At 46.7% G+C, this 18,478-nt stretch overlaps 2 protein-coding genes across 6 annotated transcripts in view; one reads left to right on the top strand and one right to left on the bottom strand.

Annotated features, from left to right (window-relative positions):
• The window catches only part of CDAN1 (codanin 1), a 46,716-nt gene extending 34,964 nt beyond the window's left edge, over positions 1-11,752 (bottom strand). The window contains exons 1-5 of one of the 5 annotated variants that reach the window (XM_045014752.1): positions 11,583-11,752; positions 5,028-5,743; positions 2,469-2,693; positions 1,511-1,704; positions 858-977 (exon numbers count right to left, since the gene is read on the bottom strand). In XM_045014752.1, coding sequence (XP_044870687.1) covers positions 858-977; positions 1,511-1,704; positions 2,469-2,693; positions 5,028-5,743; positions 11,583-11,678 — 1,351 coding nt within the window. In that variant the 5' untranslated portion in view covers positions 11,679-11,752. Of the gene's footprint in view, positions 1-857; positions 978-1,510; positions 1,705-2,468; positions 2,694-4,491; positions 4,579-4,922; positions 5,843-11,128; positions 11,248-11,582 lie in introns of those variants that run through there. The other 4 variants (XM_045014753.1, XM_045014751.1, XM_045014754.1 and 1 more) reach the window with 4 other exon arrangements.
• Positions 11,753-11,969: 217 nt separating this feature from the next.
• On the top strand, positions 11,970-15,756 carry LOC123369313. Its single transcript, XM_045014757.1, has 2 exons — positions 11,970-12,681; positions 14,556-15,756. Exons 1-2 carry the CDS (start codon positions 12,225-12,227, stop codon positions 15,212-15,214), a joined length of 1,116 nt encoding a protein of 371 aa, XP_044870692.1. The 5' UTR covers positions 11,970-12,224; the 3' UTR covers positions 15,215-15,756.
• Positions 15,757-18,478: the final 2,722 nt, after the last annotated feature.

Here is an 18,478-nt window from a genome sequence, read left to right on the forward strand (position 1 = left end):
CGAGCAAATACAACCAATTATTAGACTCCTCCAGACAGTGGCTGGGGTGCGCTGTGCTACTGAAGTCAAGACCAACTGGGGTCCTTCAGATCTGTAGGTGACAGAACAATAAGAGGAGCCAAAAATGGAGCCTTTTCCTAACAGACAACAGGAGCTATTCTCAGCTAGAAGTCACTCTTTGCATACCTTACCCAAAAATCAAGCTGCTGACTAACTTAGCGTAAGGTCCAAATCTGCCAAAAAATGTGTACAATTCCCACTGATGGGAACTGCACACGTGTCCCTAGGCAGAATTAGACCTTAAACTTACAATGAGTTCAACAGTATTTCTGCGTTTGAAGGAAATGATGGGAGGAGGAAATCTAGTGAATCACTCTTCTCTCTGAAAATTCGTTTTAGCAGGTAAATATCGAGTTCTTAGACAACAGCAGTGAGCTACCATAACCTGGTTTTCAATAGTCTACTAGATTATAAAACACCCATTCATTCCAAATGTCAAACTAATTTGGTGGCCTGGTCTATAAGCTGTGGGCTACATACCCCCTTCACTCCATTGTGGAACATCCCCTCATATCAACAGGAGAGTTATACAAGATCAAGGATAGACACTGGTCTTTTTGCAGTAACTAAGCTTTTAGGGGTCTTTATTTGTTCACTACCTGAATGCCATATTCCATACCACTCACTGAGATATGCTAATTCAACTTAATGCAGGCCTCAGAAGTCTTCAGTGTAATGACTTTTGGTCACTAAATCCCTGAAGCTGGATTTGAACCCCTTGAATGAGAGGCGATACGCTCTGTATCCCACTACCAGGCCTGGGAACAATCTAGTCTCCATTCAAGAGCATTGCTGACCTTTACATCCTTGATTGAATTCCAGGTCATTCTCACCATCTTCCAAAGAAGTTGTTCCCTTGGATGTTAGCAGCTGCAGGACAAAGAAGAGCTCCAGGAAAATATTTGGAACCAGGTTTTCTGGAAGAGGAAGTGAGATAAAATGGTTAGATACTCAGCATTAGTCTATGTTAATAAATCAAGATAACAATAAGGATAATCAAATCTCAAGCTTACATTCTCAGCTGATCCATACAGGACTCAACAATGCTGATACACAGCCATGCACATTTGGGTAGGTGCATTATAGAAAGCGTTTTATCTCCTTTCCCCCAAAAGTTAAACCATTGGTAACAGTTTAAAACAGCTTATAAACCACTTCAACCTAATAAGCATGGTCAGGGAAGAGTCCTGGCCTCTGGTATTCACTTTTCCAGTTGGGCCACTACAGTTTGAGTCTCCTGAGGGGTTCAGGGAATTGTGTAGGGCCCATCTCATTTTCTAGGCTTCTGTCCAGTAAGGGGTGGATATACTCTTTTGAGCAGGAGGGAGGTTTCTGTTTACTTTTCCAGGCAGCACTCACTTGTATTAAGTCGTCCGTGCACTCTGGAAATAGTAAGTATTTAAAGAAGAAATTCCACATCATGGTCATCTCACTACTCCCAGTTCTTTACCTGCTATACAAGTTGAATAGAGCTGAGCCAGCTGTTCCAGCTGTTTCTTGCAGGAAACTTTACTGAGATCTGCACAGGTCACTACCTGACTATCAGTAATGAGGCTTCCATTCCAACTGTAATTAGGCTTGGTAGGTGTACTGGGATCCAGAGACAAGCCTGCAGGAGATGATGTTTGGTGCAGCAACTTGCATCTGAAATTCAAAGTAAATGACTTACAGAGGAACTGAAGACGACACACACCACATTCAACACAGGAAGATTTTTTCTTAACTGTATGGTTTTCTGGGATTCCTACAAGAATGGATCACATTTACAGAATCTAATGCTGTTTCCATACAGGAGATGGGTTAAATTACCCAATACATCCATTTGCCGCCTAATGACAAAAGATTGTGGTTAAGGCACAGAACTGGAATTCAAGAGAACTGAGTTCAAATTCTGAATCTGAGGTGGCTCAGAGTGTGATCCTAGGCAAGTCACTCAACCTCTCTGTCCTATAGCTTTCCCTTTCCTAAAATGGGCTGATAGGCACTGCATTACACCTCTGCGCACCCCACTAGCTTTCAGTAGGTTTGCATAGGTAAAACAGAGCATCATCCGAAGACAACGGTGTTACATAGGTATGTTTGAGGGTGCAGTCTGACCCACAGAACTTTGCATTAATGCAATAAGGAGCAACTGAAATACAATAAATTCAGAACCAATATGATTCCAGAGTTACTTTGCAGAGTAGAAGCCCACCTTTAAGTGAAGAGTGAAGGCTGAATTTGAAAACTTGTTAGTCTGATACCAGGTTCATTTTCATCTCATCTGCTTTTAGGTCAATTTTTGAACAAACAACTAGTATCTGGTCTGGATATTTTCTGTTAATTTACAACTTCTTATTGGCAATGTCCTAATAAAGAGAGAGGTATGTATCCCTGCAGATGTGTCCCCACCCCTGTTCATACTGTACCGTTCTTTCTTCAGCATCTCCCTCTCCTCTTGAAGGCTGCTCCCTGTTATGGAGGTAACGTTCCCTTCCTGGATGGCAGCAAAGGTCTCAAGACTGGTCCCAGATGGAAACCGAGCAGCTGAAGACTGGCTGACTGGCGTGGATGTAAAACACATCTTGGGTTTTGAGTGGGAGCGCTCAGCACTCACTGGAGTTGGGTTGATTCGTCTTGATGGCTTGCTTTTGCTGCAACAATTTAAGAGAGGCTGCCTCTTAAATGAAGCATAAACAGATCAAGAGAGAAAACAGCAGTCAAATCCATCAAACTCTTTCAGAGGATTTTGATGCCAGTGTAAAATTGATAAGGAAGGAGAGAATCAAGATACAGCACAACTGTAATCGCATCTGGCAGGGTGGCAGATTTTACCCCAGTCAGGAGACAAAGAGTGGGTACATCCTACAAATATAGACTTCAATGATCCTGATGAAGTACAACCTATTTCCTGCTACTCCACTGCTGTGACTTAAAAGTAACTATGATCACTATGGGGGAAAACGGATGAAAAATGGATACTACTCAACTTATCTACCCACTTGTCCTACATTGTAAGATTGCTAACCTAGGATATACCAAGTTCTGGCTGCTCATCAGTTCATCATATAGTCCCAAAATGTTCATGAAAGCATGACATAGCGGCCAAAGAGGGTCACTGGAAGTCAGGACTCCCAGATTTCTATTTTTGCCTCTGCCACCACCCTGCTTTGTAACCTGGACAAATCCTAATCTGCACCTCAGTTTAACTATCCATATAATATTGCTTACCCACCTCACAAGGGTGATGTGAGGCATAAGATTTGTAAAGTGCTGTGAGATTCTTGGGGAAAAGGCTCCACAGAACAGTAATATGTCATTTTAAATGAAATGTAGAAATTATGATAAAAATCAGTGTTCTACAACTGACATCTCTTTTCCCAATGAATCTGCTGCCTGCTACAATGTTAGCTGCTAGGGACCTCAAAAGACTACTTATACTGTTACTTCCAGACATATTTGACCGGTCTCCTCACACTTTTCACATCAGTCACACTGCACAGCTTGAAACTTACTGCTTGTGATGGAAATGCATCATATCCTGCAGGCCAAAGCCATCTAACAGAGCATCATAAGGATTTCCCACCCTCCATGTGGGACCCTATTTCTCAGGAAACCAAGAGTTCTAACCAGCTCTAAAATCACTTCAATTAACTGACTTTAGAACTGCACAGACCAGGCAGCAGAAGCTTGACTCTCCCTGCAAGATGGTTAATTGGGGGTGGGGGTGGGGGGAAGAAGAATGGCGAGGAGAGAGAGAGAGGTGTAGATGGACCAGGCCTAACAGGAATTGCTAAGTACAGATTCAACTGTAACTATACCTCCTTGAAAGAGAGCAGGTGCTCCCTATCCCACCCCTCACGGAGAAAGAGACCACTGACTCACAGGAAGAGAACTCTGGTAGCCTACACTGTGGTATGGAGAGCTGTGCATCAGCTACTGTAGCAACTGTTCGGAATTCTGAACCTATGTACTTTGAGGTCTACTAAAGGGAAGGAGAGTTAAGGTGGCTAAGATTAGTGGGCCAGACCTACATTACATTCAGTTAAGTCTAGCTAGAGAAGCCCCTGCCTTGATCTGAAAAGGCCTTTCAGAATCACACATCCTTCAGATTCTCACAGATAGCCATGACCTAAATTTTCAAAAGTGATTTTAGGTGGCAAACATGAGAGACCTTAAAGGGGCCTGATTTCTCCTTTATTGAGACCTAGCAGTGAATCTTAGCTTTCATTAAAACTAAAGCGAGAGAGAAAGGACCAACAGCTTGTACCACCAGGAAGAGCTGCACCCCTAGCCAGCCGAGCTAGAAGAGATCATTAGCAATCAGGGGAAACTCATGCACTTCAAGAACCAAACAGAACCCACATGCCATCCATCCACCCAGACCATTACCACAGGGGACCCACTTCCCTCTAACCGCCACCACAGAGCCAGAGACATACGATGCCTCACCTGCCAATGCTGTTGCCACCAGAGGTCTCTCAGAATGCCTGTTTGCCATCCTGGCAGCTGTTCCAGACAGCTGCAGCAAAGTAGAGGAGCCACCTAGAATTTCATACTGAGGATAAGCCCTATCATGTTTACATACAACTGTAAAGAGTCAAGTTAATGCTGACTGACTGTGACTCACTGGTCATGGCAAACAAGGACAAAGGTGTGCTCAGCATCACATCACCACTGTCTCAACTCTTCACAACTGTGTTTAATGGTAAGATTTCCTAATGAAGATGAGCCCCTAGAGGAGCTTCAGAAGGATACTGGGAAGGGGGAAGCATGGTAAGTTGAGAAACATAGGCTGCACAGCATAGCAACAGCCCCCAATCTGCAATCTATTACAAAACATTTATAACTGAGACGGTATAAGACCACCTATATATTATTACCTGTGAGATAACAATGTCAGCTGCTCCCAATAAATAACCTGCAGTACTCAATGCTGCCAGCACGATCAGAAAAATAAGAGTGCAACAAGGAAGACTTGCTCTTACTTTGTCAAGCCAGAAGCAGCACTCATGGGTGGGAACTCCTCCAAGTTGTTGAGGTTCAGCTGATCAGGTGGGGAATTGGCTGAGGTAGGACCCACCTCACTCCGTTTCCTCCTCCCGCCACTCAACGATGTGCTGTCACCCTTCCCATCCTCCTCTTCAGTGAGGCTTCGCCCTATGTCCCGAGCCACTTGCCGGCCAGCGGCATTGGCAGAATTGTTGCCTTTTCTTCTGCCTCGCCGCACTGGCTGGACATCTGGTGTGGGCATAAGGAAGCTGCCCAAATTGGCCTTCTGAGATGAACGTTTCTCGCTGTGGTTGAACACAGGGCTGCAACCAAAGCTTGGGTTGGTGTTGGGGAAATCACTGCCGGGGCCAGACAAGCTTGACCCAGTAAAGGCAGAAGAGCCACTTGATGCAGCAGAGGAGGGAAAACTAGCATCTGGAGTACAGGAGCTAGCAGGGGTCCTCTGGGAAAAGAGTTGCATTCGGCTGCTGCATGACCCTGCTGAGTTGCCTGCCCTCCTTTCTGACCCTGTCTTTTGGCTCCCATGGCTAGCTGAGCTCCTGAGGACCTTAGAATTTGGGGTTTTAGCAGGGGTAGAGGGCCCATTGGTCAAGATCTGACTAGTTTGTTCCCTTAAAAAATTCAACAGAAAAGGCACAAAGTCTTTCTGAAGCAAACTATGAGGTACCAGCTTGTCATGGACATGGTTCTCCTGCAAGGAAAGAGAACAAAACATTAATAAAGATACCCGTGGACTTACTCCAATCTGTTTCTTTCTCTCAAATACTGGGCACAGATTCATCCTCATCATGGATTCTAACACTTTTAAGTTGAGGGAGTGTCTCTAGTAGTTACAGCAAGGAACAGATTCAGGAGTTCTTGGTTTTATGATGCACAAAACTAATATTCAAGAAAGCTAAATAAAAATGCAACATTAATATATTTTAAATCTTCACGGGAACATAATCCTTAAAAGGGTAACATCTGTAAATTATCTGAAAATTCTACCACTGGCTTTTAAAAATTATTATAATACTGTAAAACTTTGTATGCAGTGTAAAACAAAGTCACTCTGCTCTTTCAGTGCATCACATTTCTATTTTCCTCACAACAGAACTAGGCAAAGTTAGACAAACTGCCAGAAGAACTCTCTTGGATACTAATTCTTTTTTGTACTGAGACCTGGCAACCACATTGTCATACTTGTGCTCTCCTCTCTTAGGCCCTATCCAAAGAGGAAAAGCTTTATTTCCCTAAGTGAGACCCTGGTGAAATTGAAAGCAGGAATTTCAGAAGACAGCAAGTACTTTATTTTTATGGAGCCCCTTCAAGAAGCACATACTGGGAGACTTGGCTGAGAATGCAAATGAATTTCAGTTTCCCGCTCAAGTAAGAAAAATCTGTAAAGTCTCTCTCTGCTTTTCCACTGTTCATTGTTTTCCAAAAATGTCTCTACTAATTAGAGCACAAAACAGACCTGGATTTTATCAGCTCTGATGCAGACTTGCTAAATGCCCTTAGACTAAGGCTGTGGCTACACTTAGCGCTTCAAAGCGCTGCCGCGGCAGCGCTTTGAAGCGCTAAGTGTAGTCAAGGCACCAGTGCTGGGAGAAAGCTCTCCCAGCGCTGTCCGTACTCCACCTCCCTGTGGGGAACAACAGACAGCGCTGGGAGCCGCGCTCCCAGCGCTGGGGCTTTGACCACACTGGCGCTTTGCAGCGCCGCAATTTGCAGCGCTGGAGAGGGTGTGTTTTCACACCCTGCTGCAGCGCTGCAAATTTGTAAGTGTAGCCAAGCCCTCAGACATTAAGGCCAGAAGCATCCATCGTGATCATCTAGTATATCTCCCGCACACCATAAGACACAGAACCTCACCACCCACTCCTGTAATAGATCCATAACCTCTGGCTTAGTTACTGATGTTCTCAAGTAATCATTTAAAGACTTCAAGTTATAGAGAATCCACCATTTGCTCTAGTTCAAACCAGCAAGTGGTCATGCCTCATGCTGCAGAGGAAGGTAAAAACCCATCAGGGTCTCTGTCAATCTGAGCTAGGGAAAAATTCCTTCCCAACTCCAAATATGGCGATCAGTTGAACCCTGAGCATATCGGCAAGACCTGCCAGCCAGACACCTGCAAAATAATTCTATGTAGCAACCGAGAGTCCTCCCCATCTAGTGTCCCATCTCTGGATAATGGGGATATTTGTAACTAGCAGTCACAGATGGGCCACATGCCATTGTAGGCAGTCTAATCATCCCATCCCCTCCGCCATAAACTTATGCTCAGTCTTGAAGCCAGTTAGGTTTTTACACCCCCCTCCTCCCCCGGAAGGCTGCTTCAGAACTTCACTCCTCCTTAACTTCATTTCATAGGTGCCAACTCTGTGCGTGCTCTGGGGCTGGAGCATCTACAGAAAAAAATAGCAGGTGCTCAGCATCCACTGGCAGCCGTGCTGATCAGCTCGTCCCCCTCCTCCACAGCGCCTCTCACCCACCAGTGATCAGCTGTTCAGCACCATGCAGGAGGCACTGGGGGGTGGAGGAGCAGGGGTGGGGTGGAACAGGGCGGGAAGAGGCAGGCTGGGGTGGGGTAGAGGAGTGGGGGGAAGGGGTGGAGTGGGGATGGGGTCTGGAGTACAGTAGGGGGCAGAGGGTGTCGAGCACTCCTCAAGGAAATCACAAAGTCCATGCCTGTGCTTCATCTAATTTCAAGCCTAAACTTGTGGATGGCCGGTTTATACCCATTTGTTCTTGGGTCAACATTGGCACTTAACTCCTCAACCTCCCTGATATTTATCCCTCTGATGTATGTATACAGAGCAATCATATCTCCTTTCAGCCTTCACTGGGCAAAAGTCAACATGGTTTCTATAAAGGCAAATCGTGTCTTACCCATCTATTAGAGTTCTTTGAAGGGGTCAACAAACGTGGACAAGGGGGATCCGGTGGACATAGTGTACTTAGATTTCCAGAAAGCCTTTGACAAGGTCCCTCACCAAAGGCTCTTAAGTAAATTAAGTTGTCATGGGATAAAAGGGAAGGTCCTTTCATGGACTGAGACTGGTTAAAAGACAGGGAACAAAGGGTAGGAATAAATGGTAAATTCTCAGAATGGAGAGGGGTAACTAGTGGTGTTCCCCAAAGGCCTGTCCTAGGACCAATCCTATTCAACTTATTCATAAATGATCTGGAGAAAGGGGTAAAAAGTGAGGTGGCAAAGTTTGCAGATGATACTAAACTGCTCAAGATAGTTAGGACCAAAGCAGGCTGTGAAGATCTTCAAAAAGATCTCACAAAACTAAGTGATTGGGCAACAAAATGGCAAATGAAATTTAATGTGGATAAATGTAAAGTAATGCACATTGGAAAAAATAACCCCAACTATACATACAACATGATGGGGGCTAATTTAGCTACAACTAATCAGGAAAAAGATCTTAGAGTCATCATGGATAGTTCTCTGAAGATGTCCACGCAGTGTGCAGAGGCGGTCAAAAAAGCAAACAGGATGTTAGGAATCATTAAAAAGGAGATAGAGAATAAGATGGAGAATATATTATTGCCCTTATATAAATCAATGGTACGCCCACATCTTGAATACTGCATACAGATGTGGTCTCCTCATCTCAAAAAAGATATACTGGCACTAGAAAAAGTTCAGAGAAGGGCAACTAAAATGGATTAGGGGTTTGGAACGGGTCCCATATGAGGAGAGATTAAAGAGGCTAGGACTTTTCAGCTTGGAAAAGAGGAGACTAAGGGGGGATATGATAGAGGTGCATAAAATCATAAGTGATGTGGAGAAAGTAGATAAGGAAAAGTTATTTACTTATTCCCGTAATACAAGAACTAGGGGCCACCAAATGAAATTAATGGGCAGCAGGTTTAAAACAAATAAAAGGACGTTCTTCTTCACACAGTGCACAGTCAACTTGTGGAACTCCTTGCCTGAGGAGATTGTGAAGGCTAAGACTATAACAATATTTAAAAGAGAACTGGATAAATTCATGGAGGTTAAGTCCATTAATGGCTATTAGCCAGGATGGGTAAGGAATGGTGTCCCTAGCCTCTGTTTGTCAGAGGGTGAGGATGGATGGCAGGAGAGAGATCACTTGATCATTACCTGTTAGGTTCACTCCCTCTGGGGCACCTGGCATTGGCCACGGTTGGTAGACAGGATACTGGGCTAGATGGACCATTGGTCTGACCCACTACAGCCATTCTTATGTTCTTATTTAGTTAAGCTAAACAAGCCAAGCTCCTCGAGTCTCTTCTCATAAGGTAGGTTTTCCCTTCCTCTGATCATCCTAGAACCCCTTCTCTGCACCTGTTCTAGTCTGAATTCATCTTTCTTAAATATGGGAGACTAGAATTGCACACAGTATTCCAGATGAGGTGTCACCAGTGCCTTGTATAAAGGATCTCTACTAGAAATACCACACCTGATGTATCCTAGGACTGCACCCTTCACCAAGACAGTTACCCTGTCAGACGATCAGGTTTCCCACCTGTAAAATGGACTCACAATTCAAGAGTAACTGGGTGAAATTCTAAGGTCTGTGTTACACAGGAGATCAGACAAAATGATTGAATACTCTCTTCTGGCCTTAACATTTAAGAAAATGGGAATATTACTTGTCTACCTCATGGGGTAATGTCTTAATGAGTGAGACAGCTGTGAGGGTTAGTTAATATTTGTAAAGCACACTGACGTCCTTAAGCAGAAAATGCTATAAAGTGCAAAGCCTGTTTTCAAATACAATCCCAAAAACACAATCACGCACAACCAACGTTTATTATTTGTATTACAACAGAACTGGGAGGCCCCCACCAAGACTCACTATTAGGCACTCTACAAATACAAGGAGACAAAGAAAGGCAGTGGGAGAACCAGAGATATAATCCAGGTCTCCTGATTCCCAGTCCAGTGCCCTCTCACTAGACCTCTAATCTCCCTTTTAAGCAATATTCTTCTAGCTGGCAAAGCTGCACCAACAATGACTTCACAATATATCTCAATTTTATCTCTTTCCCTTTGCTTTTTTTTATTTTTATTTCAAAACTGCAGTGAGTGTCTTTGGATTTGACTTCTTTTCCACAGGATATAGATTTTTCTTCCATGGTGGCTTTTATTTACAATCACATAATTAAACTACATTTATACAGTACTTTTATTCCCAAAAAGATTCTAAATACATCACAAACGTAAATGTATTTAACAATTACTATCAATTCAGCTCCTTGATTCACAGTAACTGTTGCATTAGAAAGTGGCACCTGCTCAGCAGCAATGCTATACAACAGTTTTAGAAAGGATGCTAAGAGAAATAGTGCAATTACCTGAGGTGGCCTTTGGTAAAGATAGTGTTTACCACCTCTAACTTATGAAAAATGCCAAGGGGTTTTAATGAAGCATTTTACATCTCATGCAAGAGACAGCACTGACAGCAGCACAGTACCAACAAGCACTCCACTGGAGCAATTAGTCAGTACTAACTCAGAGGGATCAGTGCCATCTATTAAATTGCCACTCTCTTTCTGCAGCACCCTGAATTTCTTTGGAAGTCTCCTATTCAAGTAATAACCAGGCTAGATCTCACTTAGCTTATCAGGTTGATGAGAAGATGTTAATAGAATGTGCCTTTAAAATAGCGTTTGATAACAGCTTGCTGCAAAACCAGCAGATGGAGCTCACAAACTACAGGGACAGCCATATTTCAGGAATACCAGAGAAGTGTGTGAGGGTTCTGTAATACACTTGGCTCTGTAGCTCAGGCTGAGTTTATCTGGACTCCTTCCTCAGCTCTCACTCGGCCAAGCCTTCCTCAGCGGCTACAGACCAAAACAATAACCAAGCAATTGTGCGGGTCACACCAGGCCTGGCAAGCTGCCAGAAATAAAAAGCTGTACCTAACTAACGTGAAACGTAACTTTAGCTACCCTTCTCTTAACACAGCTCATGGAAACGGCGGGCAGTGCTGAAAGCGGGGGGATGGGGAGGGCGCAGGGGATCACACCCACCCGGCGCTTTATTTATACAGGCATTAGGGGGGCTGGGCGGCTGAGGAGGGACACGCCCCAAGCGCTTCTTTACCAGCGCCGCTGCTCCTCCCGCCCGCTGTAAGCGCTGGCCACCGCCAGGGCGCAGCACACAGGGTGCCAACTTCATGCGCTGCCCTGCGCCGTGGCGAGCCCCGGTCCCCGCCGTGGCCCCTCGGCTGCCCGGGCTCCCCTCAGATCAGTGCTGAGCAGGACACGAGGTGCCCGCCCCTCCAGTGACGCCGGGCCCGAGTGCGCAGGGAGCCCGGCAGCCCCCGGGAGCAGCCCTCCGTGCTCAGGCGAGCGGCGCCCCGCGGGCTGGGCGCGTGGCCCAGAGGCCGCCCTGGGGCAGCCAGGCTGCAGCCCAAGACGCCGGTCTCCAGCCGCCCCCGCCACAAGGGCTCCTGGCCCGGCCGGGCCGGGGAGTCCGGGCTGCAGCAGGCCCCGGCCCCGCGCTGCCGCGCTGAGGGCGGAGCGGCGTCACACAACGCTGCCGGGCTGCGCGTTACCTCGGCTGGGCGGTGGCTGGGGCCCTGCTCGAGCCACCGCACCACGGCGCCGGGCGCCACCTCCTCCCGCAGCAGCAGCTCCAAAACAGCCGCCATCCCCGGCCCCGGCCGCCCGCCGAGCAGGCGCGCAGCGCACGTCGCGACGAGCGCGGCAGGCAGGGGGTGGGGCAGACCCCGCCAGCCCCCGAGCGCGGGGGACACCAGCTGTGGGCGGGGCTAGAATGCTGTACCACGCGGGCGGGGGCGGCGCCGCCACCAGCCTACTCGGGCCTGGGGGGGGGGGGGGGGGAGACTGAGATCAGATTTGCGCCGTGGGGTGTGGTTGTGACGCTACAAAGGGGGCGGGGCCAGGGCGCTCTGTGCCGGTGGTGGGCGGGGCTAGGTCGGGCGGACGCGGGTCCCAGCGGGGATTCCCATTGGGGAGCGGCGCGCGCCGGCTCCCTGCGCGGGGCGGGGCCGCCCGGACACCGACTCCCGCCCTCTCCCCATGTCAACAAGCGGGGCGCGGGGCGCCTGCGCCGGGGGCTTGCGCGTCCCCCGCTCTCGTGCGCGGCGCTGGTCTCCCGAGCAGGGCCCGGGCTGTGGCCTAGCGGCGGCCGCGCAGCCATCGCCGCGGCCCGCGGGCTCCGCCCGCCGGGGAGGATGATGGCCGAGGACTCGCCCAAGCGGCGCAAGGCCAATTTCAACGAGGCGGAGACCGAGGTGCTGATCGAGCAGGTGCTGAAGCACGAGCAGCTGCTGTTCGCGGCGGGGCCGGGCCGCGCCTCCCCGGGCCAGAAGCGGCGGGTCTGGGAGCTGATCCGGCACAAGGTGAACCCGGTGGCCGCCTGCCCCCGCGACGTGGAGGATCTCAAGAAGCGCTGGAGGGACCTGAAGCGGCGCGACCGCAGCAAGCTCTGCCGCCTCTCGCAGGGCTGCGGCCCCGCCGGCCACCCCGGGGGGCTCGGCCTGCTGCTGTGCACGGAGGAGATGCCCCAGCCCACCCCGCAGCCCGACCACCACCGCGCCTACGGCTCCGCGCTGGGCCCCGCCGAGGCCGTGCCCATCGTGGGCGGCATCGACACGCTGGACCTGCCCGGAGCCTCCGTGGTGGACATCGGTGAGCTCCGGGGCTGGTGAGGGGGGAGCGGGGCCTCATGCACCCTCCGCCGGGTCCTGCCTTCTGCACCCCGCCTGCCATGGCCGGTCTGGGCCTCCGGCGCGCGGGAGTCGGCGTTGCCATGGAGCCGGGGCTTAGCCCCTCCAGGTCATTTGTCTTGAGCAGAAGAGCGGATCGTCCCTCCCGCAGGGGCCAGCTCAGCCTCTGTGCAGCGCCTGGAGGGCTCCGCATTTGCGGGGGCGGGGAGTTTATTTCCCCCCGTTGGACGCGGAGAGGGGGCGCCTGTCATTAGCGGGGACCAGCAGCTTTGGTAAAACGCGGCTTCCAGCCCGCCCGCGACCTGGTTCATTCTTAATGATTTATTAGTTTTTTGCCCTGTCGGTGACTCCGTGTGACTCCTTCCCTCACTTTAAGCACTGGTAGATGTTGGTCTGCAGCCTGTCCCTGAGGTGCATCCTAAGAGACAGATCCAGAGTAGCACTGAGACCCCCCCCAACACACACACTCACTCTTTCTCTCTCTCTCTCCTGTTTACTCACGAGACAGTGGTGTAATGTACAAATGACACAGATATAAGAGGGACTTACCCCAGGCAGCCTTGGGCTTGAAGCGTCATGTGTTTGCTTATGCCAGTCTCTGTTCCAGTGAGCCCCCCCCTTCCCGTGTTTTAGGGGCCAAGATGTATTATCTTGTTTGTGTGAAAATTAATTTACATTATAGGGGTTTTTTATTTGTGTTAAATCTGTTTCTCTGGTGCTCAGCACATCTAGCTGCAAAGTGCATTGTTAGTCTCTCAACTTGCAAATACTTATTTACCTGCTTAACTTTATTCCTGTAAGGTGTCCCATTGATTTCAGTGGGACTACTCGTAATAGTCATGGTAAGCAATGTAAGGATCAGGCTCTTAAGCAGTATCAGTTCACCTTCTCATTCTGTGCCTCCAAGAGGGGGAAAAAACCTCATAGAACACGATCTGGCCTTATGGGTGGACTGTGTAAAGTATCAAGTCATAAGTAATTATAGTTGTCAGAAGAAAAGAACACAGCATGATTTGAGAAGCAGATCCTTGTCTTCAACAATTTAAAAAAAAAAAGTCTTCACTTACTTGCTGATTCGCTAGAGGTCCCAGTTGTGTGCAAATTAGGGATGCTCTACTGTACAACAAACCCATTTTTTCAAAATTATTTCTGCTTATAGTGGTTTTCTCCTCTCACCCAAGTCACATAGATGCTGAACTGTTGGCAGGTTTTGCAGATAGCTTGTGAAAAGTGAACAGACATATTTTGGATGTGGTGCATTAGACCCACCTGCGCAAATTTGGATCATTTCTTCCACTCACTTGCATTTCACCATACAAATTCCAGCCTTTGTAAGCTGCAGCCAACTGGTAAATTACACCCTGTTGGGCATGGGTCTGCAAGGTATGAGCTTTAGTGCAGTGAATCTTACTTCAGGCAAGGAGGAGCAATTCAGATAGCATGTCACTTTGTTTCTGCCTTGCAAATACTGGGTTTCTTGTGCTGAGCTGGGAGAGAGGAAAATAGGAGCTTGGAATGAATTTAATCTCTTCTGTAGCAAATGCTTGGGGAGTAAGTGATTTCAATCTGAGATTTGCATCACCTAGAGCTATGTCATTTACAGTGAGCATGTTTGTTTTTTTCCCTACCAAAGGAGATGATACCTATGCTACAAGTGTAGGCGATAATACAGTACAGGTCATCATTATAGGGTCTTGACAGCAGAAGTATTAACTACCACGTAAATGCCAGTAGTGCTCACTGGGCAGGTAGAGGTTTGATTGACCACAGAGATAATGAAGTCTGATGACTCCTGTTTCTGTTTGTTTTTTTTCCCCCTCCGCCATGCCCTTTTAGGGTTTACAGATGATCCTGGTCCATCCCACCAACCCTGTCTTGAGAAAATGAACTTAAAAGAGGAAATAGTAGTGAAGGTAGTGGAGCCAGAAGAAAGTTCTGAGGACATGGCTGTGGTTCCACCTAGCCAGGAGCAACTGCCCTTTCTGGGAACAGCTGGGGGTGGCTTGTCTGGGAAAGTAAAAGCCAAAACAAAAGGCCGGTCTCAGACAGACCAAAATGAAATTACTGAAGAGGACCTAATGCAGATCCAGCAGAACCAGATGCAGGTGATCCAGTCTGGCTTTGACAGTGTCAACCACAACCTTCGGCTGCTGCAGCAAGGCATGCAAGATCTCAGCAACAGCCTCAGTATTATGGCACACACACTGGTGGCTATCAAAAATGTTTATGTGAAAAACAACACTGGCCCAACCACCTATGCCACCACCTCTACTCAGACCACAGCAGGGTACCTGAGTCCTGGGTCTCCCCAGATCTCCCCAGCTGAGGACAGAGGCAGAGCACAGGTGGCTGGAAGCAGCAGCAGAAGCAGCAGCTGCAGTTCCAGCTCTATGTCTCAAGAACCAGGCCCTTCAGAATTTCCTAGACCACCCCTGAGAACCATTAAGAAAGAACATCCAAATGGCTGCTACTATTTCTGTTTTGCAGATGTTTAAAACTTGAATATGTGTAAAGTGACCGATGTTAGAGGTGCTGCTGTATGCGCTGCTCCACCCGGTGACTATAATGGAGCAAACTGGACTTGCCTCCTGCTTTTTTTTTCCCCAGTGGGGAAAGTTTCACAGTAGGTGGCATTTGACACTAACTACCAATCTCCCATTTGTTAACACTAACTGTTGCAGTTGGTTAATGTCTCTCTTCTGTTTTCTTCACCGTCTTCTTTCAAAAAAAAATCAAATTTATTTTGACTAAGACTCTTGTCTGTATCCTCTTTGGGTTAATGTGACTTTTTGAATATAAAAGGCATGATGGAGTGGGGGTGCAAAGGTAATGTTACAGTTATTGAATAACCGAAGCAGAATCTGTTAGTTATGCAAGTTTATGTATTTTTTTTAAACCCATCTGAAAAAATAGTTGACTTTAAATTTAGTATCTGCTATTTTTATTGTATTTTTAAAAAGACTTTAAACAAAAATCTGAGCTGTGCAAGGTATCGCAAGGGTGTGGCAACTTTACCTCCTGGGGGGACGGGCTAGAACTAGGCCACAGAGCTGCTGATCCATGAATGTGCTGCTCAGATTTCATCCAGCATTGATCCATCTGGTCACTGTTCATTTCTAGCTCTTCAGATGCACTTTCCCTGCAGAAGCATTTTGCTTAACTGCAATGAAAGTGGAGGCTATTTGTCATATAATTTTAAAAAAGAGAAATATAGCAAAAAAAATTCATTTCTGGTGAGTGATGCCTGCTCTCAATATGGAACAATCTTTGCTGGTATAGCTTAGTATCAGGTTCTGTCTTCAACAGAGCTAGCATGCTTTCTGGGGACAAATGTCACACTGTTTGAAAGAGGTAGAAAAGAAACCCATGTCCTATATTGTCCAGAACTGACAGTAGACTTGCTACTCAGAGTATACTAGTTAAGGTTTGGTTTATGCTGGGGAAGAGCAAGTGCTCTCTCCTGGCTCTTGAAAGAGTTCCATCTGCTGGGCCTCTGTTTGGGCGGAAGTGGTAGAAGATCTTCCATTCCCTTATCATTATATCACAGCACTTAGGAACCCCAGTCATGGATCGGGACCACATTGTGCTAGGCACTGTACAAACATAGAAGAAAAAGATAGTTCCATACTACATCCTGCAGGAGGAGAGAGGATGGGAGCAAGGAGAGTCTGAGGAGAAAACAATTCCTAAATGCCAGCCCAGGAGCAAAGAAGAGCCAAGGAGAACCATTACTTCTCCTGATATTCAAACTAAATGCAGATGACAATGCATTTAGTTTGAATATCAAAATAGGGAAAACTATTGCTATTTAACAGCTCTTCTTAAATTAATTGTGACTTGTACATATGCCTGCTCTGTACACATACCCACAGAGTCTAGCTCCCCCCACTCCTAGCTGAGAAAACATGTGGCTCTGTTAAGTAAGAAGACATTTTTACAATCAGTTGTGACAGTAGTACTGCACTTTAAGGAGATACATTTCTGTTAATCTTGAGGAAATGATGAAGCCCTTTGCTTTAAACTATGATAAAGCTGAGAGGATATCAACAGCTTCCAGCAGTTGGGAGTGGTGCAAGGATTTTTCCTCGGGCTCCAAAATAACATCCCCTTATTACAGCCTGTGAAACTGCAACTCCAGATGAGCAAATTGAGCAAATCTCAGTCGCATAGCCTGTACGGAGTTCCCACAACCAGCATTTGGGACTAGCTGTGTAGAAGGGGGCCTGATCATGTTGAGAGCTCTGATTTTAGTTCACAGATCCTCAGGTATTGCTGAAGAACGAATCTCAAAAACTATCCAGACTACTGAAAGGAAATATCTGAAAAATTAAAAATTGGCAAGCGCATACAGTGTCAAAATTAAATACTCCCATGGACATTTTTTCCAGCTAGTATTATACAGAATGGGGGGTGGCACTTAGCTAACCTTCTATCCCCCACAATAGTTACTGTTAGCAGTTACTTCACTTTCTACAGCAGAAGGAAAGAAACCAAAGATTGAGACAAGGATGGACTGTTACCCTTCACCAGCACAAAGATGTGTGCTACCTGCTGGCGCCGTGGTTGAAGTAGTTTAGACTTTGGAGCTTAGGGGTGTTCTATTAGTATTAGATGCTAGGATCACAAATGCAAAAGTAGGGTTCTTTTGTCATCACCTTTGGAAACTATTGCGTTACTTTCTCCAACTCATTAGTTTCCCTTCTGATGAAAAGATTTCCTTTTATTCTCCTTTATATTAACTTCAGCGCATGTATATATATTTTTTAATCTGGCAGCTGCTGCCTAATTAAAAGCAAACCTGCAGTAGTAATATTGCTGGGATGTGTTCTTCCTCATTGCCCTAGTCTGTGTACAGTATGCAAGATTATACTGTAACAAGCATACAGTTCATCTACAATGAAATACAGGCTAGGTGCCTTCTATGAAGGGATAGTCTGGCTTCTGAGAAGTTTTACTTCACAAAAGCAGTTGCTGCAGGTGATTGGTACAACTATTTTACTAATCACTTACCAGGTTTTCTTAAACTGACCCATTCCAAAACTAGTTTCTGAGGCCTGTGATATTAAAAGCTTCCTATTGCTTGGGAATAGCACAGGATTCCTGTTTGCCTGATGTGCACATATTAACATGCTGGGGGTTTGCATATTCAGATTCCACTCATTGAGATGTGGGCTTCATCAAGTTGTTATTTCCTTTAACTGAAAAGCAGCCTTCGCCTCTCATGTTCTTTTAGGACAAGTAGTGATTAATGCTTCTGTAACATTCCAGTTAGATTAGTGAAATGTTGTGCTCTAAAGCTCACCTAATCATTCTGGCAGTGACTGCCAACTTGTCCAGACTACAGCAGCCACTTCTTAACTGTTCAACATTCTTTCGAGGCCATTTCTCCAATTGTTGAATTGCTGCATTTGGTCTGTGGCAACATTGCTTGGTAGAGCCTAGCTTGAGCCTTTATCACCCTGAAGTTTAAGTCCCTGCTATGAGCAATTGGATTTTTCAATTCAGAAGCAGCTAATGTTTGTAGATCAAGTGCTGTGCAATTCCTGAGACTCTAGGAACAGTAGGTGGACAAGTACCTCCAGTGTGATCATGACCAAGGCATACTGAGAGACACTATAGTAGTTATGTCATTTACTTACATTAATCAGGGGTCAGATTAAGACCAAACACCTTTACTTGTGATATGATCCACTTTTAAACCAAGTTTTGAGCAGTAAGATCTGTAAATTGGCTCCAGTACAGAGTGTATAGAATTGCTA

The sequence above is a fragment of the Mauremys mutica genome, chromosome 4, assembly GCF_020497125.1.
Source record: "Mauremys mutica isolate MM-2020 ecotype Southern chromosome 4, ASM2049712v1, whole genome shotgun sequence".
Classification (NCBI taxonomy): Eukaryota; Metazoa; Chordata; order Testudines; family Geoemydidae; genus Mauremys; species Mauremys mutica.

Coding starts and splice junctions, on each gene's coding strand:
- LOC123369313 (XM_045014757.1), top strand. CDS start 12,225: ATGATGGCCGAGGACTCGCCCAAGCGGCGCAAGGCCAATTTCAACGAG. Junction 12,682..14,555: donor AGCCTCCGTGGTGGACATCG/GTGAGCTCCGGG, acceptor ATGCCCTTTTAG/GGTTTACAGATGATCCTGGT.